A 25,126-nucleotide genomic window follows, 5' to 3' on the forward strand; every position below is an offset into this window, starting at 1 on the left:
TGATGTGTGTTTTTTCGGTTTTGATCATCTCTCTTGATTTTCCGGTCTCAAAAATATTTTGTCGGAAAGCTCGTCTAATTTCCTACAAGTTTGTCTTGACCGAATTAACGACTTCGTAGGTACAGCAATTATCAAATTAAGGAATACAAAAATATTTAAATAACTTACGTCCATTTCAAATGTCATTCTCGAGTGCAACTGGTTTCATATACACAAAAATTGATCATATAAGCTTAGGATAACATGTATACTAAGTTTCATTGAATCAAAGAGGATCAAGAAAAAAGAACCTGAAAAAAAAATCCTGATTTTGAACTGAATTATTCTGTGCAATTAAACAATTGGAGAAGCATACCTGACAATGAAGCCTTGGTATAATTTTTTAACAACTATTCTCAGTCTTAACTCTATTCAAACAACAATATTTTGTTTTTGTCATATTATATTTTTTAACTCACGGTTTCAAAGAAAAAAAAAAACATAATGAACTTGATTGAACGTAACGTATGGATATTGTGAATCATAAAAGCAAAATTGATACAAATTTAAATAATTTTATTATTTGTGTTGAAAAGTGACTTTGGTACAAGATTTCCGGTGTGTGTTGAGGCCAACAAAATTAACTTACTTTTACAATGTCAATACAAAGAAATACATTTTTTACAAACTCGTAATTCTTCCATCCACCATCAATCACTTGGAGTCAGGCAAATACCAATCACCGCGTCGAAATATTTCCCCCCCGGACAGGGAATCTCCATCGCCACCAGTTTGGTACCGCTGTAAACACACTCGTAGAACTTCTTTGGATCATGGTGCGCAAAGTTGCCCTCCTTCGGACACTGGAACACGCACCCGGACCCGTTGAACGCATAGTTGGTGTCACACTTGAGCATCTCAATTTCAGATCCCGAACAGAAGGCAAAGTACGTCTTGCTGGTGCCGTAAGCCTGGAAGATTTTGCCCGGGTCGCACGTTACGGTTACGCAATCCGCGGCCAGCTTCTTCTGCTTGCACATGTGGGTGGCCGCGTTGAACACGTTGTTGGGTTGACAGTCGTACGCGGTGGAGGGTTCCCCGACAGCTTCACAGTAGTGGTAGCCTTGGGATCTTGGGAAATGGTTGATTAGAGGGACTTGGATTGATTTTGAAAGTTGCTAAATTTACCTGGGTAGAATCCGATTCCGGTGCATTTTAGAGGTTCCGGAGTACACCCGTTCTCCGAGCTAATAGTAGTTGAGCATACGTTCTTGTTGCAGTATGGTTTATCCAACGGACAAGATTTTCGCGTCATGTCCCCTTGAATACAAACCATTGTCGAGCTACACGTAGTACATACGGTATAGATTCCAGAGGGATCACATGTCTGTGGAAGTGGAGAACTGAAGGTTGTGATGGAATACGGAGACTTCACGGCTATGCCAGGAAATTCCACAGCACTTATGGACTATAAGAATACCACTACCGCAAATACAAAAAGAACGACGTTGCTGGGCATTCTTTAGGAACGTGATTTTGAACTGTAAATAATCCTACCTTAGCAACACACTTTTATACCGGCAGAGTTGCAGCTGTACCCGTTTATTTGGATTGCAGTCAAATCTAGAAGATGCTTGTTTTTCAAGTCCTTGAAATGTGTTGTCAACCCGCGTTGAAGGATGCAGGCCCGTAGCCAGAGGCTCTATTGAGTTCATAGCTATGAAAATTTAAATATAATCTGTTTAAAGGGTTTCATAGTTACCAAAACAGGAATATTAAATTGATTTTTGGTACACAGAAAAAAAAATCATGGTAATATTACATCTGGGAAGGGGTACATCTTTTATGTCATCAAAAAGGGGTTCAATTTTACCTCTGGAAATGTGTAATTTTACCACTTTTCTGGTGTAATGTCACTTTTTCAGTCTAAATTGAGGTAAAATTACATCATAAAAGAGGTAATATTCAACCTTCCAAAATTACAGCTTCCAAATTTACATTATTTTTTACTGTGTAGAGTATTTCAATATAAACCACGTGTCAGAAGTATTAAACCCGACATTAATCGTTATACGAACGGGAATTCCCGGTAAATCGACAATTTTTTAACCTCTCGATTACAGAGAGTCTTGGGAAATTTGATACCTCACCCAGTCGGCCTGGGTTCGATCCCAGACGGTCCCGGTGGCATTTTTCGAGACGAGATTTGTCTGATTACGCCTTCCTTCGGACGGGAAGTGAATGTTGGCCCGGACTAACCTAAAAAGGTCAGGTCGTTAGCTCAGTCCAGGTGTAGGAGTCGTCTCCCTGGGTCCTGTCTCGTTGTAGTCGCTGGTAGGCAGTTGGACTAACAATCCAAAGGTCGTCAGTTCGAATCCCGGGGTGGATGGAAGCTAAGGTGTAAAAAGAGGTTTGCAATTGCCTCAACAATCAAGCCTTCCAACACCTAGTTTCGAGTAAGAATCTCGCAATCGAGAACGCCAAGGCAATGCTGTAGAGCGAATAATTTGATTGGTTTTGAAATATTGAATAAAAATAAAAGAAAATTAATCACAGAGATGAGATGAGTTGAGCTTTAAAAAAACAGTCTGGTTAATGTTTAAAAATTATAAGACCTTCTCCACATTTTTTTTAAGAGATCCCCTTATTCTAGTAATGCACAAGCCACATCAATCGTCCATAGGATCATTGTAATACATAATTAGCTGAACTTTTTGAAAAAAAAAAATACTTTCAAAAGCACAAGATAGAGATTTAGGGGTGAAATCTGCGAAATACTTGTCCAAAATGTGCAAAATCATCACCACTTTTTTATTTTTCTCGTAAAATTCAGATAAATCTTGAAAAAAAAATGAAAAATGAAAGGGGTCGTACCGCTCCTCCTTCATGATATATCGAAAAATGGACCTCAGAGTCATGGTCAAGGACTTAAATAATAATATTGATGCATTTGTTTTACTTAAAATAAAATTTAATTTCATTTAATTTCAAGCAACCAGGATACAGATAGATGTATTAAACCTTGGAAAAGTTACTCAGCGCGAATGAAAAATCGTAAACGATAAACGTTTAAATGTTTAAATCGTTAACGTACACTACAGATTTTAGTCAATAAAAACTCAACAAATCATCTTCTATTTGCAGATTAAGATAGCGTTTTCGAAGAGTTGAAATAGTATTTATTTACCTCAAAATAATAAAAACACAACGATTCATTGAATAGCTATGTCTTCATTGTAAATTAAGTTAATCAAATGTAATTATTCAATACATTTCAAATATAAATAGCAAAATTTAACTCTCAATTTCAGGAAATCGTCACCCTCTACACACTAAAAAATTTAATGGAAGCGTTCATTTGACGTAATATTTGTTCATGTAAATGAGAATTTGATCTAAAATTATTTTTGTTTAGCCGTAATAAGGCTAAATTTACACTGTCATGCCTTTGCCAAACATTACATTATGCGAAATCTAATAAAGCATAAAGTTTAACCTAATATTACATTTAATTTGATGCACATATCTGGAGCGTGTTTTTAGATGTAATATTACATCAGATGAAACAGAATAACACGCACCTTTTTCGTTCCACGTTTGCCGAATGTGTTGTGCAAAAAAGTGACAGCCATATTGAAAATCGTGGAAGTAGCTGTGACTGGAGATTTTCTCCTCAATTGTGTATTTAATAAAAAAACATCGATTTTGGTCAAGCTAAACATGTGTTTGATTGTCTTACAAGAATCTGACATTTCCAATAAGAGTTTCGTCCCACCAAAATTGCGTTAGATGTAATTTTACACGACCTCGATTGGTGGGTTGGATCGTGTAATTTAAAATTTGACGTAATTTTACATCTTATTTGATGCTCCAATTATGTGCATCTAATTTAACGGAAAATTACACGATTTTTTCGTAGTGTGTAGTTACACGTTTAAACATAATCATGTTGTACAGTCCAGACTCGATCATCCAATGTTTCCAAATCACTTTAGAACATTTTTGGGGTCATATTTGAACTCAACGACTTAAAACAAGACAATGTCAAAAAATGCGATTCGATTATCTGAAGATTTGAATATCAAAGTGAAATTTTTACGAGGGCTTTGAAAAAAATTACCGAGCCACGTAGCCCAGTGGTAACGCTTCCGCCTCGTAAGCGGTAGATCGGGGTTCAAATCCCGGCTCGGACCAACACAACTGGGGATCTTTTCCTTTCTGGAATCGATTGCTTAGTAAAGGGAAGGTAGTGTATCGTCACAAACTGGACCTTATCACGACACCTTAGGGAGGCGACCTATGGAATGTTAACATTAACCTCAACATGTTAACATTAAGTTGAGAATGAAACTGCCACTGAATCCGCTTTGTAAATGCCGGCCCCGATACTCTTCAAGGGTGTTCCCCTCAGGAACTGGGAAAGATTTACTTTACTTTGAAAAAAAGCGTGTCTTTTACCTCAGAAAACTTCAAAATTTAAAAATATTGATCATTGATAATTACTTATTATAGTATTGTACAGTTTGTCAAAAAATCTAAAATAATCAATTTGATCACATTTTTTTGGGTTTTGATTTTCAAAAAATAGACCAGTGCGTTTTGTTTTTTGGATAACATTCAATCTTACCCTGACTACAGTTCTGCTAAATTGCCATGACTAGTTTTTGATTGCTAAATGCTGGGTTAATTTAAAATTCTTCAGTCATAGAATTGCAACACACTTCTTAGAAAAACCATTTATAATAAGCAAGCAAAAAAAAGTTTTTTTGCAAAAAAAAAAAAATAAATACGACCATTTCAAAGTCCTCTGGAAAAAAAATATAATATTTAGCAAGGTCTTATCTTCCGTTGAAAACGCCAAAAATATTATCTGCAAACATTGCAAAAAAGCAGACAGTTTAATCTCTTGTTTGAATTGCTCGCTTTCAAGGTTGCAATAAGGAAGCATATTGTCTCCAACGCGTCAGTTTTTGCAAAATTTGATGCAATCTGATGTCTAAAGTTCCACCGTCATATCTCTAAAAATCAAGTATAAAAGCATCCGAATGCGAGCATATCCTTCACAGTGAAATTTAGCAGAATGTCGTGTAAACTTGTACTAGCAATCTTTGCTGTTGCGGCGATGCTGCAACTGTCGGCAGCTGAGGTGGAGTTTCCGGGAAAGCTTGTGAATTCGCCCTACTCGATCGCTCCATTTTACAATTTTCCGGATTCTTGTGAGGGATCTGATATCTATACGGTTTGCACTGGCTGCAAATCCTATCTAGTTTGTGCACCAGGAGTCGACGCGATAGAAACTGATTGCCCTACGGAAAAACCGTACTGCAACAAGAATACCTGCTCGAACACTCTGAGCTCGGAGTATGAATGTATGCCGGATTCTTTGAAGTGTACCGGAATCGGATTCTACCCAGGTAATATGAACAAAGCTGATGATTTTCTCGCAGAACTAATCCATCTTCTTTTCTAGATCCCAAGCTATGCCAGTACTACCACTACTGTGAGGAATCTGGCCAGCAATCAAACGTGTACGACTGTCAACCAAACAACGTGTTCAACCCGGCCACCAACATGTGCAAGCAGAAAAGACTGGCCGCGGACTGCGTGGCCGTTAAGTGTGATCCGAACAAAGTCTTCCAGGCTTTCGGCTCCAGCAAGAAGTACTTTGCGTACTGCGGTGACGATGGAAAGATTTTGATGTTCAAATGTGACACCAACTATGTGTTCAACGGGGCCGGGTGTGCGTTCCAGTGTCCAGGCTTGGGTAACTTCCCCCATACCGATCCGAACAAGTACAACGAGTGCTACTTCAGCGGTACCAAGCTGGTGTCGAAAGAGGTGAGCTGCCCGGGAGAGAAGGTATTTGACGCTGACAAACAAGTTTGTCTGACGGCGTGAGGATGGTTTATTTTCTTGATTTGTAAACATTTAGTGAAATTGAAAAAAATAGATGAATTAAATAAATATTAGCGAAACAAATTTGACTTTGACTTTAGTAAAATTAAAAAGAAGTCACTTTTTTCTAACAACCTAACAAGTGTTCTTACAAATGGTAAGAATTTTAGTAGCATGCCGGGCTGTGAAACTGGTCAGATTTTTCTACGACTTCAACTCCAAGATCGGCTGAAGATGATCTAGTTGTTCCAGTTCCGACTCCGAATCCAGCTTATATAGATTTATTGATTCTGAATGATCGAACTTTACCGACTTCAAAAACAACTTCAATACAAAGTTATTGCAAATTTACTAGCCGTGACTTCTCATATCTGAAGAATCCAACTCTGCTTCAAAAAATTATTAGGAAAACTTATTATGCAAAGCAGCATCTTGTGACATGAGAAATAACCTTTATGTAGTTCAAAATCCAGTCACAATTTAAAAAAAAAAACAGTTACAATTTCGCAAGCCAAATCACAAATGTATCAATTTTGAATAGTTGCGTCATGATCAAATTTTGTACCAGCTTGCGCATCTTCACACTTTTGCACGGTCTAGGGAAGATCAAGCCATGCTGTTGCTGGCACTAGAAATGGCGAATGTCACTGGTGTTATATTTTTTTGTTGCTGTCTTTTTTAATTAACAGAATCTTTAGTTGATACTAATGCGAACCAGCTTTTGGCATATGCTTATTAATTGATTTAAATTGTCTGGAAAGTTATTAATTGACCAGCCTTTAGCAAAACCACTTTGTTTAAACATGCAAAGCATATTAAAAATATCTTGCGTAATATTAGAATATTTCAGTAAGTGCACTCATCCCTCATTTACTAAACCGCAAAAGAAATCCGCCAACACAGTAGTTGCCCCGACCCCTCTTCGATTCGCGTGAAACATTGTCTTAAGGGGTAGCTTTTGCCTCTAAACACGAATCCGAGATCCATTTTTTGATATCTCGTGATGGAAGGGCGGTACGACCCCTTCCATTTTTGAACATTCGAAAAATGACGTGTTTTTCAATAATTGTAGAAGGGACTTTTATGTAAATTGGACGCCCAATTTGAAATTTATTCAGAAAAATACAAAAATAGTTTCTAAAATTCTGCAATTTTTTGTTACTTGATAGTAAATTTGTTTGGGAACATTTCATTTTAACGGAAATTTAATGTACTATTCGAATATACAATCAACCCCAGAAGTGTCATTTTTTCATCTAGAACAAAAATGATATTTTTTTCATTTTTTTCTGACTTTGGGTAATTCGTTTAGAGTGTAAAAATGTTCTAAAAAGTTGTATAAAAGTTGATCGTTGATCATTAGGGTAGAGAAGTCAACAATGAGACACTGGGAACAGTGATAAAATGGCTCTCACAAGTCTAGTTTCAACCAATCATGCTCATATTTGGGGAAAAGGTGTGCGTGCTTTTTTTGTTTCCAAGATATGGCCATTAGGGTGTAATATGGTTGTATGGAAAAAAATAAAGTTGTCCAAATTTGGCCAGCACAGCAACTTTTTGGTTCCTTATAGGGTCCTTTACAACTCCCCAAAGTTTGGTAACGATTGGTTAAGTCCCCACTTTGCGCAAAGCGATTCAATTTTCCATACAAATTTGTATAGGAAAAATCATTTTTTTGAATTATGATATTTAAAAAATCTACGTTTCACGCTATATCAAAACCGGATTCATATTCGGATGCTCTGGAATGTGCTCTACAACTTTCCCGAAGAGAGTATGGTGCTAACTTGCTCCTGAAAGAAGATACAGCGTCCTCAAAACTCGTCTAAAACGTGATTTTCGATCAAAAAACACCTTTTAGACGAGTTTTGAACACGCTGTATCTTCTTTCAGGAGCAAGTTAGCACCATACTCTCTTCGGGAAAGTTGTAGAGAACATTCCAGAGCATCCGAATATGAATTCGGTTTTAGTATTGCGTGAAACTTGGATTTTTCAAATATCAAAATTCAAAAAAATGATTTTTTCCATACAAATTTGTATGGAAAATTGAATCGCTTTGCGCAAAGTGAGGACTAAACCAACCGTTCCCAAACTTTGGGGAGTTGTTCAGGACCCCAAAAGGAACTAAAATAATGCTGTGCTGGAAAATCGATTTTGATATTACACCCTAATGGCCATCTAAATTTTTTTTTGCAATTCCGTCGTGAAACTACTTTCTTTTCCTGTCATTCTTGAACGACGAAATAGCCTACTTTTCTGTACCAAAAATAACAGAATCGAATAACAACACTTTTCAAAATAAATGCTGAAAAGTTCTACTTTTCAGCACTGAAATTGGTGCTGAAAAGTTGAACTTTTCAGCACTTGTTTCGAAAAGTAACACTTTTCAACATTTTTTTGATTTAAACGATTTATTGACAAAATACATGAAAATTCGACTTAAAATTTCACTCAATGGGTGTTTTTGAAATTGCAAAAAATGTTGTATGGAACTCGTTGCAAAACTTGATTTTTTCAGCACTCGTCGTATTTATCCAACTCGGTGAACCTCGTTGGATAAATGTACGACTCGTGCTGAAAAAATCCTCTTTTTGCAACTTGTTGCATAAACTACTATTAAATTACGAAAATCGCCAGACTTTGGGGCGGTTCAAAAAAATAAAGAAGAGGGGGAAGTCCAATTTTGCTCAATTTCAATTTCAATTTCATGATAGTATAACCAGCTCCTCCAAATTTTAGCATGATCTGGAAAAGTCGATTTCGAATTTGTGTACAGTTGGGGCACCCAACATAGAAGTTGAAATTAGCTTTTTTGAGACTAAAGACTTTTGGCATATGTTTTTAGTACCGATCTTTTAATATTTTCAGAACATTTTTAAAGTTTTGTTTCATTTATCTGAAAAAGATCCAAATAAATGGCCTTCAAGATTCATTATCTAGTATTTGCATTGCCAATCTTGACGTTCCTGATGTTTTTGCACTTGATTGCACAGGAATAATATCCCTTGTTTATGAATGAATGACCGAATCACGTAGCCTAGTGGTAACGCTTCCGCCTCGTAAGCGGTAGATCGGGGTTCAAATCCCGTCTTGGACCAACATAACTGGTGATCGTTTCTCTTCTGGATTCGATTGCTAAGTAAAGGGAAGGTAGAGCATCGTCACAAGCTGGACCTTATTAACGACACCTTAGGAAGGCGACCTATGGAATACTAACATTAACCTCAACACAACATGTTAACATTAGTTGAGTTAAAAACTGCCACTGAATCCTCTTTGTAAATGCCGGTCCCGATACTCCTCAAGGGTGTTCCCCTCAGGAACTGGGAAAGATTTACTTTACTTTACTTTATGAATGAATAAGCTCTGATAAAAGCTAGATAACACAAAAAAAAAACAACTTAAGTTGACTCTCATGCAGTATAAAGAAGAAATTCGAAACGGAACCATCTCACAACTGTACAAACTGCAAAATGTTACGAACAGTATTCCTCCTGCTTGTGGTGGCGTTGATCCAGCACTCAGTTGCTGGACAGGAACTTCCTGGAAAGCTGGTGAAATCTCGTCGATCGTATGCCACAATGTTTCCTGTAGTCTGTAACCCAACTGGACATTACGTGCAATGTAATTCCTGTTCTTCGTACATGGTTTGTCTGTCGGGGATGCAAACTAGTGGACCTTGTCCAGCAGACAAACCGTTCTGCAATAACAACGCGTGCTCGGCTACTCCGGACTACGGTGCTTGTCCCGTCCCCAGCCTTAATTGTACTGGAAGTGGATATTATCCAGGTAATTGTTGCGTTTTTAATGCATGATCGTTAAGGCCTAACTACTTTTTTCTTTCAGATCCCAAAGCATGCCAATTCTACCATTACTGCGATGGAAATGGAGCGAACTCAGACGTTTACGAATGTCCTCGAAACTATGTCTTCAATCCAGTAACCACATTGTGCAGACAAGATGTCGATATTCGATGTGACAGCGTTCAGTGCGATCCAGACAAGATATTGCAGCGCTACGGAAGTAGTGACAAATATTTTGTGTTCTGTAGAGATCAGGAAATCCTTATGGCCAAATGTGATGATTTTCATGTATTTACCGGAACGAGTTGTGAATTCGAGTGTGTACATGAAGGCCGTTACCCACATCCTGATCCATCCAAATACTACCAGTGTTACTTTTTCGGAGAAAAGTTGGTATCGCAAGAGATGACATGCCCGTTGAACAAAGTGTATGATGCTTACAGAGGAGTTTGTCTTGCATAAAATGCTTAGTTATGTGAACGCAGTTTGTCTAATTAATAAACGTTGAATATACTATCGGATAATTTTTTGATTCGTTTGAGGGGACTAAAAAGACATCTTCCAAGCCATAGTGTGTGCCGGTGCAAAATTTAGTTAAGGAGATATGAATTTTTGAAAAAATAGTGTCTTTTGGAAAATATCGAAAACCTTGACAAAAAAATATGAAAAATCATTTCTCAAAGCAAGTTTAAGTTATAGTTTCTTTTAGCTGTTTTTTCGGTTTTCTTTTCGTTTTTTGGCTTTTGAACAATTCTATTCCAAAACCTGAAATGGATTATATTTGTATTTTTAATTTGGCTCAAACTTTGTTTGGGCCTTCCCTTTAACCAAAGAAGCTGTTTTGTGTCCGATTTTGAAAGTTAAAAATTATACATTTGTGAAATTTTTCGATCTTTTCGAACACAATATTTTCTTTTTTTAAATCAAGACTTACATTTCAAAAGGGGGTAATATTGAATGTTTGTCCCTTTTGAAATGTTAGTCTTGATCCACAAAAGATGTAAAAGTACTGTTTTAGAAATGATCGGAAAATTTCACGAATGTTTAATTTTATTAACATTGAAAATCTGAACATTAGTTGCTGAGATATCAGCATCATAAAATGGAGGGTTTTTTGGATGAGACTTAGAAAAATTCAATTTTCCAGTTTCTTTTTCTTTAAGCCGATGTATCTCAGCAACCCGAGGTCCAATCTTCAATGTCTCTTAAACAATTTCATAGCAAATTTTCTGAACTTTAAAAAAAAAAAATTTTTAGAAATGGTCACTCATGGTCACTAATTTTAAAAATCGAAAAACTGCAAATATTTCGCTGAAATCAAACTTTCTGTAGTAATATCTTGTAAACGGGGCTCTATATCACAAAATCTGTAGAGAACTTTTCGATTGCAATTCAATTTTACATAAAAAAAATATGTCATTTATATTTTTTTGCACGTAATTTCAATTTTTCCAAAAAAAAAACTAACTTAATACACCTATAAGGTTGCTGCCTTCCTCACTGCTTCCTAAGAATTAGTCTAGAAATATTTTTCATCTGAATTATCATTTTTTTTGAAAAATCATAACTATCATAACTTAAACTGGGTTACCAGGTTTGGACTCGTTTGGAAGGCCTTTCGATTGGCATTCTAATCTAATCTAATCTAATCTAATCAGACCCTAGCGCAGCCAATCTTTCGAAGGGATCCTGGAGAGTGCCTTAGGTTAGATGACGCCTAGCACTCTTCTTGTCATTTATTAACATTTGCAGTGCGCCATTGCATTAGAATGCATTGAAACATCACAAGCGTTAAACCGGCCAGGCCTAATGCGTAAAGCCGTATCGCAGAGATGACTCGTAATTGGGTTGAGTTTGAGCACTGAGTGTTCGAACAACAACACAATTCTGAATCGACAGGGGAGGAAGAAGCGTGGGGACACACCACCATACGCTCCGAGATTTTGGTTGTATTCGTTGGGAGCACCATGCTAAGAAGGTTTGGTACTCCGGGACCCTCTGGGATGGGACATTGTATTTCCACGAATGCCCTGGACACTATCTGCCGTGGTTATAGCGCCACAACTCGCTCTCTGTAACAGTATTCCTAATTTCAGCCCACGCTCACCAAGTCGTCATGGCCTAGTGGTTAGCATTTTTGCTTACCAATCCAAAGGACGGGGGATCGAACCCCGCCTCGAGCGACTTTGATTTTTCGTTCATATTCATCATTTCAAATTTAAGTGTTCTTAACTTTCTCGTTGGGAGCAGATGGGAATCGAACCCAGAACCATTCGCTTACAAAGCGAACACCGTAACCAGTCAGCCACGGCCGCTCCAAGAAGGCCTTTCGATTGGCATTCAAACAAAAAGTCGGTTGATGGATCCGGAAAATGTTTACAAACAAATAAGGGAGATCCAGCTTTAAAAAAGTACATAAATATCAATTAAGTGGTCAGAACTTGAAAAAGGATTGCTAGATCATCAATGTTATGGACTCGTTGAAACAGTCTTGATTACCTATTCAACGATGGGTTGGATGATGGATCCGGATATAGTTTACATACATTTATGTGAGATCCGGCCGTAAAAAAGTATATAAATATCACTTAAGTTGTCGTAACTTGAGACAGGGTTGTCAGATCTTCAATATTTTAGACTCGTTGGAAGAGTCATTCGATAACCGAACCAACGATGGGTCGGATGATAGATCTGTACATAGTTTACATGCATTTAAGTGAGATCCGGCTTCCAAAAAGTACATAAATATCTCTTAAGTGGTCATAACTTGAGACAGGGTTGCCAGTTCTTTAATGTTTGGACTCTTTGAAATGGTAGTTTGTATACCTTACCTATCCAACAATGTGATATATTAGAAAACACATTTTTATACATAACTTTTGAACTACTTATCGAGGAGATCGAAGTTGGCTTTGCTGGTGTACGGGTGTTTGAAAATTTGCTCCGGGTGATTTTTATCGTCTTCCGTCATATCGCGAATTTTAATATTTGAAGAGTTTTAACGGTACCGGTTTCCGGATTCTGGTTGGATTCCGGTTTGTTTTTTTTTTTTGCTTTTTGTGTGGTCAAGTTGGAGCTTCTAGTTTTTAAGTGAATAAGAGGAAGAAATTTACTTTGCCGAAGAAAAAAAGGGGTTGAAGGGCTCCGGCTCCAGCCAGGCTCCGGAGGTTAAAGGTGGAAGGAGCTTTTGGAGGCGGCTGGAGAATAGAAGTCCCGGTGGTGACAGCCTCTCCCGGCCGAAGTCTGTCCGGTTGAAAGCAAGATCGGGAGAAAAGCAAGAAAGAAGATTGGGGGGGGGGGGGGGGGGGCGAATTTTGAGAAGAAGGAAGAATCTGTAGCAATCTGGAGTGAAAGGAAAAACGTTTGTAAGGAAGTGTTTCAAGATAATTTTGGCTATTTTGTGGATTTGCCAAATTGTTCTAGTGCTGGGAAGGTTATTTTTTATGTGTTTTGGTTTTACTTGGTTTTTATTTTTTCTTTTTGTGAAAGTTTTATGTTGTTTGGGGGTTGCTTAGCAACTTATTTTTTTTTGTCTAATTTTGGACTGTTATTGCAAGTGCCTGTTGGGATTGTTATTAACTCAAGCGTTCCGGTTTTGAAGAGGTTGAAGCAAAATTTTGGTGAGTGCGTTCCGATTATTGGGCTATATTTTTGATACAAGGTTTTAAAGTTTTGGGTTGATACAAATTTATTTAAAATGGAAATTGTTACGAAAATTTTTAATAACTTGGAGGTAGTTGTCAAATTATTTTATATAAACTCATTATACAGTTCGTTGATTGACCAAATTAGTCGTAACAGTGAAGCTTTTCGTCTTGCAAATTTATCTATTGATGGGTTTGGAAATTTATTATCGATGGTTTTTTTTGGTAATGAGAACGTATCTGATATTAAACGGGAAAATTGTTACAATCTAGATTTTTGCAAACAATTTGATATATTACTTTTCACACAGCATAAAGCTTGCAGCCTGATTTTTGAAGTATTTTGGACATTAAATTTTGTGGTTTAACTAATGATTCAACGAAAGAGGACGTTACTTTTGAGTTTCAAGAATGTTCTTCAAATGTTTGCCTTTTTGACAATAAAATTCGTGGTAAATGTAAGTGTTTTTGGACTAATGTTTTTGGCTTGGAGAATAAGGTGAAGGTAAAGTTCATTGAGTTTGGGAATGATAATTTAAAGCTTTGCTGGATCAAATTCATGGAAGGAAAAATAATTTGAAGTTTTCTTCGAATGATATTTCTCAGTTTAGAAAGGATGTAGCATCATTTATATCGTTTAATGGTTCTGTATATGATGTACTTTTTAAGTTCAGTATTATTTTTTCAACTCTCAAAGACTTGGTTTGTGAAATTTTGAATTGTGATATTTTGTTGAGTATGGATATGTTGTGGATAATTGCTGCAATGTTTAAGAAATTTATTGTAGTTTATTCTAAAGGGACCATCCATAAACCACGTGGACACTTTAGGGGGGGGGGGGGGTATGGCGATTGTCCACGATCCATACAAAAAAAGATTTTTTTGTAGGGACAATTGTCCACGAAGGGGGGGGGGGGTATCAGATTCCCAAAAAAGTGTCCACGTGGTTTATGGATGGTCCCAAAGATGCTCCACCTAAAGTATACAGGTTGAGTGAATTTGACATTGGTGATTACTGGAGATTATTTGTTCTGATTGATAGAGATAGTTATCATTTTCATAGTGTTTTAAGCATTCTACCTGATTCAAAGAAACGTTTTGATTTGGTATCTGATGTTTCGGTTCTTCCTGTAACTGATTTGTGTGATTCAAATAATTTTATTAGTGATTCAGTTGTTGATTTGGATCAATTTGCGTATAAAGAAAATGAATATGGATGGAAATTGTATGTATTAGGCATTGATTGACCAGTTGAATAGATTTGGTTATTCCTTTGATTTTAATTTAGATTTTATTTTTGAGTTTAGGAGTAACATTGCGGATTTTATGTTGTGAAATAGAAACATGTTTGAATCTATTTAAAGTATTTAAAGTTTTTAAAGTATTTAAAGTATTTATAGTATTTAAAGTATTTAAAGTATTTAAAGTATTTAAAGTATTTAATGTATTTAAGTATTTAAAGTATTTAAAGTATTTAAAGTATTTAAAGTATTTAAAGTATTTAAAGTATTTAAAGTATTTAAAGTATTTAAAGTATTTAAAGTATTTAAAGTATTTAAAGTATTTAAAGTATTTAAAGTATTTAAAGTATTTAAAGTATTTAAAGTATTTAATGTATTTAAAGTATTTAAAGTATTTAAAGTATTTAAAGTATTTAAAGTATTTAAAGTATTTAAAGTATTTAAAGTATTTAAAGTATTTAAAGTATTTAAAGTATTTAAAGTATTTAAAGTATTTAAAGTATTTAAAGTATTTAAAGTATTTAAAGTATTTAAAGTTTTTAAAGTATTTAAAGTATTTAAAGTATTTAAAGTATTTAAAGTATTTAAAGTATTTAAAGTATTTAAAGTATTTAAAGTATTTAAAGTATTTAAAGTATTTAAAGTATTTAAAGTATTTAAAGTATTTAAAGTATTTAAAGTATTTAAAGTATTTAAAGTATTTAAAGTATTTAAAGTATTTAAAGTATTTAAAGTATTTAAAGTATTTAAAGTATTTAAAGTATTTAAAGTATTTAAAGTATTTAAAGTATTTAAAGTATTTAAAGTATTTGAAGTATATTGAGTTTAGTTTGCTATTCATCTGCATTGACTATTTCTTATTCCTGATTTTCTGTTCTTCTTTTGCTCTCCCTATCATCTGTCCCTTTTTTGTCATTGTGAGGGGATCATCGATCTATCCGCATTGACATACTATCTTTTAATTTTTCTGACTTTCTTTATATTTTCCACTGTCTTTTTCACACTTACTACCAGTCTTTGTGAGGGGATACTGAGCTCGATTTGCTCTCCATCCGCATTGACCTTTTCTCATCTATGATTTTCCTTTTCATCAGTAGTTAGAATCAAAGCCGGGGATTGGGGAGGGAGCATCAGGGCAGTGGACAGTATGCTGTAGTGGCGGAGACTGGATGTAGATAGTGGAAGACCAGAACTACGTCGCAAGGGGAAAATAGTGTATTAATTGAACAATTCTTAAGGATTGTCTAATTACTGCACTTATTGACTTCTGTCAGTTTCCAGCTGTCTGCCGCGCCCTTTTAGGCCCCCAACAGGGTGCGAGCCCTGTTTTTCAGCTTTGTCAGACTTTTTTCGGAGTTATTGGAGATTACTGTCGGAAGGAGATTCTCTTCCCCTGAGGACACCGTGAGTGATTTTGCTTGTTCGCGTCCAACCATCCCCTTTTGGCCCTTCATACGGCAGTAATTTGAAGATGCTTCTTTTAAGTCTGAGCCACTGTAATTCTAGGCAACCGCTACATAGGTCATCCTTGTGGCCCTGTTGGTTATCCCATCAAATCAAATCAAATCAAATCAATAACTTTTGAACTACTTATCGAAACTTCAATTTGTATAAAATTCGATATATTGGACTCTAAACCAGATCGAATGCAACAGATTTGAGTCAAATCCCTCAGCCGCAGAATTTTTGACCATATTTCTCAATGGCGTAAAAGCTGCGGGTTTTTGTCCCCTAAAACATATCAAAAATTCTCGAAAGTCAAAAAATGCATATTTTTGAAAATTTAGTATTTGTAAAAAAAAAGTTAAGGCTGGTACAAATTTTATTTAAAGATTTTGTCTCAATGAAAATTTAAGTGCAATCAGCTGAAATCTATTCAAAATGTATTCTCCTGCGTTTAGAGTATTTGTTTGGGTTGATTTAAAAATCTATCGAGGAATTAAAAGTGAGAGTGTGTGCGTGCAACATGGAGTTAAACTTTTCAAAGTGCTATGGTACTCTTCACAGCAACTTCACAGAAAGTTGAACTCCATGTTGCACACACTCTCACTTTTAATTTCTCGATTGAATTAAAAAAAATCATTCATTCACTGTGGAACATTAAAAATTGGGCAAATAGTTTCTGAGATACAGCCTCACAAAGAATTCGAATCGGTAAAAATACATTTTCTAAGTGCCTTCTAAGAACCTTAATTTTCGATTATCCAAACGGTAACCATTTTGATGGTGACAAAAAAATGTGTGTTACGCCACGAGCTTGTAATTTGAATTTGTGGAACATTTTATAGTGAAATAAAAGATGTGTGATAAGTTAATTTTTTTGCAGTAAATTAATTTATTGTAGTGAAGTCCAATTGACTTCCAATCGACCCAATCATCATCATGTAGAATAAATAAACAACCCCAAACTTTTCATATATTTTTTTCGCTGACAAAAAGGTGTGAATTATCTCAGTATATTGTCATAGCTGAGCACTGACCATTGTAGCGCGAAATGAACTCCTCTCAACGGCACTTTTTCGCAAGATTTTACCGTTCGCTAAATATTGGGAATTCTAATAAACTTATTTATATAAAGTCGGTAGCGCGAAGCCACAGATTCTCACAGTCCAAACTCGACCACCATGACTACCGGTGACAAGTTGGTGATCGTGATTGTTTTTTCGCTGGTAGGATCAGCAATTTGATCGTGTGTTTTCGACATGAGTTGACACTTTTCTTTGAACAGGTTTTGGCAGCAGCTCAAAGGAGCGTCTACCTGAATGGAGTTCGCGAGGTGATTGGAGGTTGGAGTAGGCCGTCGACTGCCCTAGCGGATCCGGGCATTGAACGGGAGACCTGCGATGGTACGAACAAGCTGACCGTCTGCAACAACTGCACCCACATTACGGTTTGCGTGGGCAGTCGAACCCCGCGGCAGTGTCCGGGAACGCATCCGTACTGTAACTCGTTGGAGGGAGGAGATGGCTGTTTGGCGGTTCCGGATACGAGTTTCAATGATTGTGCCTTATCGCAGGTTGGACTTCGCTGTACTTCGGTTGGGGTGTTTCCGGACCCGTGGAGGTGCGATCGGTATCATCACTGTATGACGGACTCTGGGACGTCCGATGTGTACACTTGTCCGCAGGGGTACGTGTTCAACCTGGATACAGCGCACTGTGTTCAGAGGGTTAATGGCAGCTGTTCGACGGTGGTGTGTAGTAGAAAGAGTGTGTTGATTCCGTACGGAGATAGCAAGCAGTTCTACGCGTACTGTGACTATACCGCAGATCGGAACAATCCGACGATCTTGATGTTCAAGTGTCCCATAGGAGCGCTGTTCAATGGAGTCAACTGTGAATTCCAGTGTCCCAGTGAGGGAAAGTTCCCTAATAGTAGTAATCCTACTCTGTACTACGAATGTTACCGGGTAGGCAAGAACCGCCGACTTGCAAGTCGACTGATCAAGTGTAGTAACGGAAGCTGGTTCAATGGTAAGACGTTACGCTGTGAATCCGGAGTAACGGAAGCTAACACCACTGTTACAATTCAAGGATTATAGCTCTTTATTGAATAAAAAACCCAAAAAACCTTACAAAATCTCACAAAACCCTCTTGAAGACACATCTCTGCGCCTTCTCATCAAACTCCCACCAGGTGGGACAGTACAGCATCCGAATCGACAGCGACCTTGCTCCGTACATGCGCCAGCAGTGGAAGTATGTGTTCGGTTCCAGTGGATTCGTGAAGAATCCCTCCTTGGAGCACGTGAACGGGCACGATCCAGCATCATCGTTGTTGACCGCCGCCGCCGGGCATCGGTACACGGCGATCGAGCCCAGTGAGCAAACTCCATAGTACTGCCCCGTAGTGTCGTACTCCTGGAATACCTTCAGCGGTTCACACCGGATCGTAAGACAGTCGGATGGTGAGCTGAGCTCTTTGCACTGCTGGGAAGAATAGTCAAAGACGGACCCTTCAGAACATCGCACAGTGTGCGATTGATCGCCCTTCGCGAAGCAGTAGTGATAGGCGTTGCAGTCGCGTGGATCCGGGAAGAGTCCGGGACCGGTACACTTCATGGCGGGAACGGGTTTGATTGTGGTAGGAGGTTCCGTTGATTCGGTAATCTCCAATTGAGTTGTAGTTTCAACCACTGTCAAAGTTTCCGTCGACAACTCCACTGTAGTCAACTCTGTTGTCACAGCTTCCGTTGTACCTTCGGTCGTGGGTTCACATCCGGCCGTAGGCGTTTCGTTGCACGTGGCAAATCCGTCGTCTCCGTCGACGCAATAAGGGGTGCCCTCGGTGCAGAACATATCCAGCGAGCCAGTTGGCATGCACAACGTCATCGAGTTGCAGCCGTTGCAGATCATGCTCCACTCAGCGCCGCCGTCACAAAGGGGGTCAGCCAGTTCGTTGGTCGATTCTTGAAGGGTTTGGGGGACCGAAAAGGTCAGAAGGAGTAGGAGTAACACACGATTAACCATAGTTTCTGATTCGGATAGTGGTTGAGTCGTGACTAGTCAGCAGTTCCTCCAAAATTTGTAGAAGACGTTAAAAAGACTTAAAAACAGCTAATCTTATCTTGAGTGCCTATCATGTGCACATGGTCTTGTTTTGACTGTAATTTAGTCATCTAGATATCTTTCTGTATCTTCTTTCGGAGGAGATTTTTGTGAATGCTTTGACACTTTGGACATCTCAAAAACTTTATCACACTGCTATGGAGATTTTTTTTCGTGATAAATTATCATCATATTTTAATTTGATAACAAGGTTAACTCAATAGGTCTTTCGTAAACTACGTGAACATTTTTGGAAGAGTAAAAATTCGGGAGAAAAAATCTATGATTTGGCCCCATATAATAGGTGCCTTTTTTATCTTTCTTGCTAATGAAAGGTATAGGTTTTACTTTAAGGCAGGACGTCATTTCCATCTTCGTAAATATGTCGATTCAGCATGAATTTTAATCGGAAAAATCGTCAAAAAATCACACTGCATCGATTTTCGACGCTTCGTCGCCAAGTCGACAAGTTGTCAAGTTGAGCTTCGAATACTGGCGCGAGAATGCTGGCGCATATATTTTGTGGCTCGACTTATACTCATTTTGTAGTAGCTTGTCTACCGATGTTTCCTTCAATATGTAAGATATCGTAGCTTTTCGGTTTCTTTTGCCCTGTCCGTTTTTGCATAACTGTCCAATGTTTATGCAAAAAGCTTTGTGACATAGGACATTTATCCGGCTACAATCAATTTGTTTCCCGTGCGCTCCTAAAATCGCCTAAATGTAGACTTCATTTTTTCGTGATTTCGTAAGTTTATTTAACAGGGTTCATTGGATGCCAATAGGAGCTTTCCAAGCTTTTCATCGTTTATATCGTTTTCAAAGTTTTCAATGCTGGCGACGCCAATGGCTTTCTACCTAAGGTTCTCGCGATTGAGTGTGTAGTGGTGCGGTTGTTAAAAATAGCTATCTCTGACTCTGTCACTTTCTTAGAAGCTGAATAGCTAGCTCTCCTGCACCGTGCGGCACACGCGGTTCACTTGTACCTCGGTTTTGCTTGTCTTGGTGCGCTGGTACGATGAACTAGAAACTAGAAAACCAAAACCGCGGTGTGCGTTGCCACTGGCGCATGGCAAGCTTGCTATGATCGCGTTTGTCATAAACGCTTGTTTGATTAGAAACGTACAAACATATTGCACGATTTAAAATATTCTTTTGGTGAAAATTGCGTTTTTTATTTCTTTTGGAAATCATATCATTCAAAATACTCATAATATCATCATAATACTTTGCTTTCATCATAAGACTTTAGTGAGTCATAAGACTTGACTCACTACAATTCATAACGTGCTTGAGCTTGTTGAAAAAAAAATAAATATTAGAGCTATAATGACTACATTTTCGATGAAAATTCTAAATGGCGATTTGAGTTTAAAAAAAAATGTTAAAATCTGGAATAAGTCGATGTAAGCTTTTCAGTTAAAGCAGTCTGAGCATTTTTAGATGGGGCGGTATGTAAATAACAAGGAAATTACGTTTTTTGTAAATTAAATGTACGAAATAGTACTATCAAAAACATTCAATAAAAATTACACTGACAAACCAGTTAAAGTTTTTTTTATCTATATCAATTCCGACAACTAAAAAAACTTTTTTGGAGTTTTTTTTTATAAACCAAATTTTTAGTTTTGGGTGTTTTTTAATGCTCCTGACTCAAGGCTGTTTCAAAAACACCCAAAAAGCAAAAACTGGAAATTTGGTTTATTGGACCTTTTAAAAAAAAACTCCACATTTGCAGTTTCTAGGATAAAATTCATTTGTCAATTCTATCAATTCTATTCAATTCTATTCAAATTTTACAAAAGGAGGATATTTTGGGCACTAAAGTTCCTATCAAACTTTTTGTCAACTTAATAGTTGTACTACATAATGTGTTCCCTATTTTGATTTTTTTTGGTGATTTAAACTATTGTCCCTATTCAGACTTTTGTGCTGTTTTGTCCCAATTGTCGGTACCTTTGTTACTTGTACACAGGGCTGCGGAGTCGGGTCATACTTCAAGCGACTCCGACTCCGACTCCGACTCCGGCTTTCTGAGTTCAGCCGACTCCGACTCCGACTCCGGCTCCGGCTTTCAGCTCCAACCGACTCCGACTCCGACTCCAAATCCGGCCTACCAACTCTAGCCGACTCCGACTCCGACTCCGACTCCAGCTTTCAACAAATTGTTGGCTCCGACTCCGACTCCGACTCCACATTTTTTTTTTTCAAAAATTAGTGAACCATTATTTTAAAAAATAATTTATTACTCTCTAAGTGTCAAGTTTTTCTCATGGAAAATAAGTTCGAATCACAAAGCGGAAAAAAAAGTTTCTAGGTTACCAATGTTATACGTTATTAAAACAGAAATAAAAAAAATCCAGTTTTGAAGGCATTTTTAGAAGAACAATTTTGTAGGTAAATAAGGATTTATTCACATAACCTCAAATTTACATGTAATTTATTAGAAACTAATAAATTTAAATATTCAATTGTTATTTTTTTTTTAAATTAATCATTAAAAGAAACCTAGCCTTGATGATCGATTAACATATAAATTTAATTTGATCACTTTTAGGCTGACATTTATAAGAAACACAGTGACTCTCTTAGTCACTTTGGATTTTCAAATTTAATTTTAAACGAATCATTTTTTTAAAGCCCCATTAATTTTTATTTAAGACGTAGACCTACATCACGCCATGGCTGAAAGAGATTATTATTGAAAATTAATGTACCTGAAGAATTTCTTCGTGGAAAGGACGCTGAAGGGGTTTTACCCAGGGATTTTTTATTTATTTTAATTTAAAAATTTTCGAAATATTTTAAAGGAGGCGCGCGAGACTTCTTGAATCTTCACCGAAGCTTTATGAATGATCGAGCGCCTCCGGTAAAATATTTTCTACCTAGGTCACAGATATTTCAAAAGGACCCCTGAAGCTAACTTTCAAGAAGATTTTTTAAGGTACATTGATTTGCAATGATAATCACCTTACGTCATATTTGCGAGGGACATATACATTTTGAAAAAAATCTTACTTGTTGAATAATATTTGGAAAATAAACTAAAGTCCTATCATATTCACTAAACATTTTCAGATTCGTTCAACGACAATTTGCAATGATATCAAAATAGTTTTCCTAAGGATCAACACTTTCAGATTTCAGTAGAGAAATAGTAAACATTAAAATTATCGATATCTTTAACATATTCAATGATTATTTCAAAAATTAGTTGCAATTTTTTTGACATTTTTTGTCAGTTTCAAATATTTTAAACTTGACACTTTGATTTTTATGTACGTAGTTATAAACAAAATGCACATGTTGAGGTCCAAGTAGTAGATTGTTATAATCGTTGATTATTTGATGGAAGAGTTATACTCTCAGTGAGTTATTTATTCAGATTTCCAAAAACAGTTATTATTATTTTTAATCTTTTTAAGTACCTCGTAACTTTTTTCCTGAAAAATGATTTACTTAAAACCTAGACATTCACTATCGGGGTAAAGTACTTTTTTCAGAATGAACTGGATTAAATTTGGTGTAATTTGAATTGAAAAGGTACATAAATGTAGGCAAAAGGATGAAGTCAAGAATCAATTGAATATTTCTGAATACAGAACCAATATTGTCTATTACTTTTTAAGTTATGATACTACATACTTGGGTTAGAGAAGATTAAAAGGTTATCATTAAGTGATCATAGTGAAATAAAACAATTAAAGCATTCCAATCACAATAAAAATGCTTCAAAAACAAAATGGCATCTGATAAATCTCTTTCAAAAAATGTCGCAGAGCATGCGACAATTAAAAATATTCAATGCTCTCCTGCATTGTAACAAATTATGAACAATAATAAAAATAATATTTATTGTTGAATTTTAGATAACTCCGACTCCGACTCCGACTCCGGGTTATCTAAAATTGTCGGCTCCGACTCCGACTCCGACTCCAGCTCATAAAATTTAGCCGACTCCGACTCCGACTCCGACTCCAGCTGTTCGAGTTTTGACGACTCCGACTCCGACTCCGACTCCGGGTCCCCAAAAAGACCCGACTCCACCGACTCCGGCTCCGACTCCGACTCCGACTCCACAGCCCTGCTTGTACATAGAAGATAGATTTTTTTTTCACTGAGTTTATCACATGGTTAATATTTGTTTGCCACTGCAAGGTCAGTAACCTAATTTGTAAATTTCCAAGTCCCTAGCAACAACCTCGCTCAACACCTCCTGCCAAGGGCATTCCGATTCTCCCAGACGAAATTTAAACAGCTCAAGGTAACAATATTTGTCAACAGAGGTGGAATTTTTGCACACCTGCCTTAACTCAATTTCGCATAAAAAGGCCCGTCCAGTTCAACCAACCCAGTTAGTTCTTTCCCGATTACCAGCCCCCATCTGCCTGAAAATGAAGTTCGCTGCAAGCATCTGCCTTGATGAGGGAGTTTACCAGAACTCGGCCGAACCTACCACGTACTATCTGTGCGGAGCGGATCTGTCCTACCACACGATGTATTGCCCGTAGAATGCTGTGATGCCGGGGGATATCGAATTGTGTGCTATCTACTTTTAAACTCTTTAGTTTGTTGATCGTTTGAAAAAAGCAATCAGGCTTCAACTGGAGCATTTACGAAAATAACTTTCAGTGCAACACTTGAGAAGTACAAAAACGTTTAGTGGAAAGTTCCTTATTATACTTATATTTTTAAATGAAAGCGTTTCAATAAAAATATGTTGTGTTAGCTTAAAAATAATTTTTTAAACACAAATTGACCTTTGATCTCCAATTGTTTACTTCCATGCTTATGTTCTTGGGAAATGTAATGTTTGAATTAATGATTATTATTATCAAAGATTGTGTGCTCTATAGAGGTAGGTAATTTGTTACTTTATACAGACAAATCAGTTTGTCTTCCAGGTTAGATAAAAAAACTCACTTACGAACAATATCTTTATTGCATGCTCACATTACATCAGCGCCAACGGTGTCACGCAGAACTTTGTTCGATCGTCAAACACCATCCCCTTGGCGCACGACTTGACGCGGGACTTGAGCGCGGCCCCGCTGAAGAAGCACTCGTAGTACCGATTCCGGTTGGTCGAATCGGCAAACTTGCCCTCCTGGCGGCACTTGAACTCACACTTGTACCCGTCGAATTCGGCCCCGTCGGAACACTTGAACAGAACCACCTCGGTCGCCGTAGATTCCTCCTCCGGTTTGTAGCAGTATCCATAGTATTGCTTAGTGTTTCCGTAGTACGACCAAACTCCGTTGGACTTGGAGCAGTCCAGCTTTTGGCAGTCGTTTGCAAACACCTGGCGCTTGCAGCCGTTGGTTTTGAGGTCAAACACGTACCCCGGCATGCAGTCGTACTTGGAGGGCTTCAACGAGGAGTCGCACAGGTAGTAGTAGTGGCAATCGTTGGGATCTGTTGAAGTTTGTAAGGATTCATGATCGTCCCAGAAACACACCATCATATCAACTCACCCGGGAAGTATCCCTCCGAAGTGCACTGAAACTTGTCCTGGCACTGCTGTCGTTCAGGATCCGGCTGTCCGGAACAGTATGCCCCCGAGTCCAGCGAACTAATACAGTACGGAGCTTCCGCCGGGCAACTCTTCGCCGGAAGTGCCTTCTTGTTCAGGCAAACGGTGATCTTCGTGCAATCCGTGCAAACCGGAACGTTTTCACTCTTTTCACAAGCATTATCATCGAACGGGTTCTCCGGCGTCGAATCTCCAGGTTCCACTTCACCCGGGCTGGGATCGTCACTGCCAAGCACTTGTCCGGAAGTGGCCGCGATTGCCACGCAAAGAACCCCGAAAATCCCCGCCACAAGTTGTCGCATCTTGATAAAACACCGACAGAGAACTGTTTCTTGTAGTCCCTCAACAGCCCTCATTTATACTTTTAGGAAGTGATGCAGGTGTGATTCAACTTGTGGGTGACCAAATGTGTGCCAAAATTGCAAAGGTCGTTCAACGATATGCTGCCAAGTGGAGTAGAAATCGATGTTAGAACAGTGTTGT

The 25,126-nt window shown here is 37.5% G+C and overlaps 6 protein-coding genes across 6 annotated transcripts; 3 read left to right on the forward strand and 3 right to left on the reverse strand.

Moving 5' to 3' along the window:
- Nucleotides 1-538: 538 nt before the first annotated feature.
- On the reverse strand, nucleotides 539-4,894 carry LOC120417279 (uncharacterized). The gene is made up of 2 exons (XM_039579230.2): nucleotides 1,168-4,894; nucleotides 539-1,110 (listed from the first exon to the last, which is right to left on the reverse strand). The coding sequence occupies exons 1-2, from the start codon at nucleotides 1,191-1,193 to the stop codon at nucleotides 690-692; spliced, it is 447 nt and encodes a 148-aa protein (XP_039435164.1). The 5' UTR covers nucleotides 1,194-4,894; the 3' UTR covers nucleotides 539-689.
- A 138-nt stretch (nucleotides 4,895-5,032) lies between these two features.
- Nucleotides 5,033-5,958, forward strand: LOC120417223 (uncharacterized). The gene is made up of 2 exons (XM_039579184.2): nucleotides 5,033-5,393; nucleotides 5,450-5,958. Exons 1-2 carry the CDS (start codon nucleotides 5,060-5,062, stop codon nucleotides 5,875-5,877), a joined length of 762 nt encoding a protein of 253 aa, XP_039435118.1. The 5' UTR covers nucleotides 5,033-5,059; the 3' UTR covers nucleotides 5,878-5,958.
- A 3,356-nt stretch (nucleotides 5,959-9,314) lies between these two features.
- LOC120417228 (uncharacterized) lies at nucleotides 9,315-10,194 on the forward strand. Its single transcript, XM_039579191.2, has 2 exons — nucleotides 9,315-9,664; nucleotides 9,722-10,194. The coding sequence occupies exons 1-2, from the start codon at nucleotides 9,349-9,351 to the stop codon at nucleotides 10,138-10,140; spliced, it is 735 nt and encodes a 244-aa protein (XP_039435125.1). The 5' UTR covers nucleotides 9,315-9,348; the 3' UTR covers nucleotides 10,141-10,194.
- A 5,157-nt stretch (nucleotides 10,195-15,351) lies between these two features.
- LOC120417280 (uncharacterized) lies at nucleotides 15,352-18,104 on the forward strand. The gene is made up of 2 exons (XM_039579231.2): nucleotides 15,352-17,232; nucleotides 17,292-18,104. The coding sequence occupies exons 1-2, from the start codon at nucleotides 17,188-17,190 to the stop codon at nucleotides 18,102-18,104; spliced, it is 858 nt and encodes a 285-aa protein (XP_039435165.1). The 5' UTR covers nucleotides 15,352-17,187.
- A 40-nt stretch (nucleotides 18,105-18,144) lies between these two features.
- On the reverse strand, nucleotides 18,145-18,918 carry LOC120417281 (uncharacterized). The gene has a single exon (XM_039579232.1). It carries the CDS (start codon nucleotides 18,916-18,918, stop codon nucleotides 18,145-18,147), a length of 774 nt encoding a protein of 257 aa, XP_039435166.1.
- A 5,115-nt stretch (nucleotides 18,919-24,033) lies between these two features.
- LOC120417255 (uncharacterized) lies at nucleotides 24,034-24,983 on the reverse strand. The gene is made up of 2 exons (XM_039579211.2): nucleotides 24,585-24,983; nucleotides 24,034-24,525 (listed from the first exon to the last, which is right to left on the reverse strand). The coding sequence occupies exons 1-2, from the start codon at nucleotides 24,943-24,945 to the stop codon at nucleotides 24,065-24,067; spliced, it is 822 nt and encodes a 273-aa protein (XP_039435145.2). The 5' UTR covers nucleotides 24,946-24,983; the 3' UTR covers nucleotides 24,034-24,064.
- Between the last annotated feature and the right edge of the window lie 143 nt (nucleotides 24,984-25,126).

This window comes from Culex pipiens, chromosome 2 (genome assembly GCF_016801865.2).
Source record: "Culex pipiens pallens isolate TS chromosome 2, TS_CPP_V2, whole genome shotgun sequence".
In the NCBI taxonomy this organism is placed as follows: domain Eukaryota; kingdom Metazoa; phylum Arthropoda; class Insecta; order Diptera; family Culicidae; genus Culex; species Culex pipiens.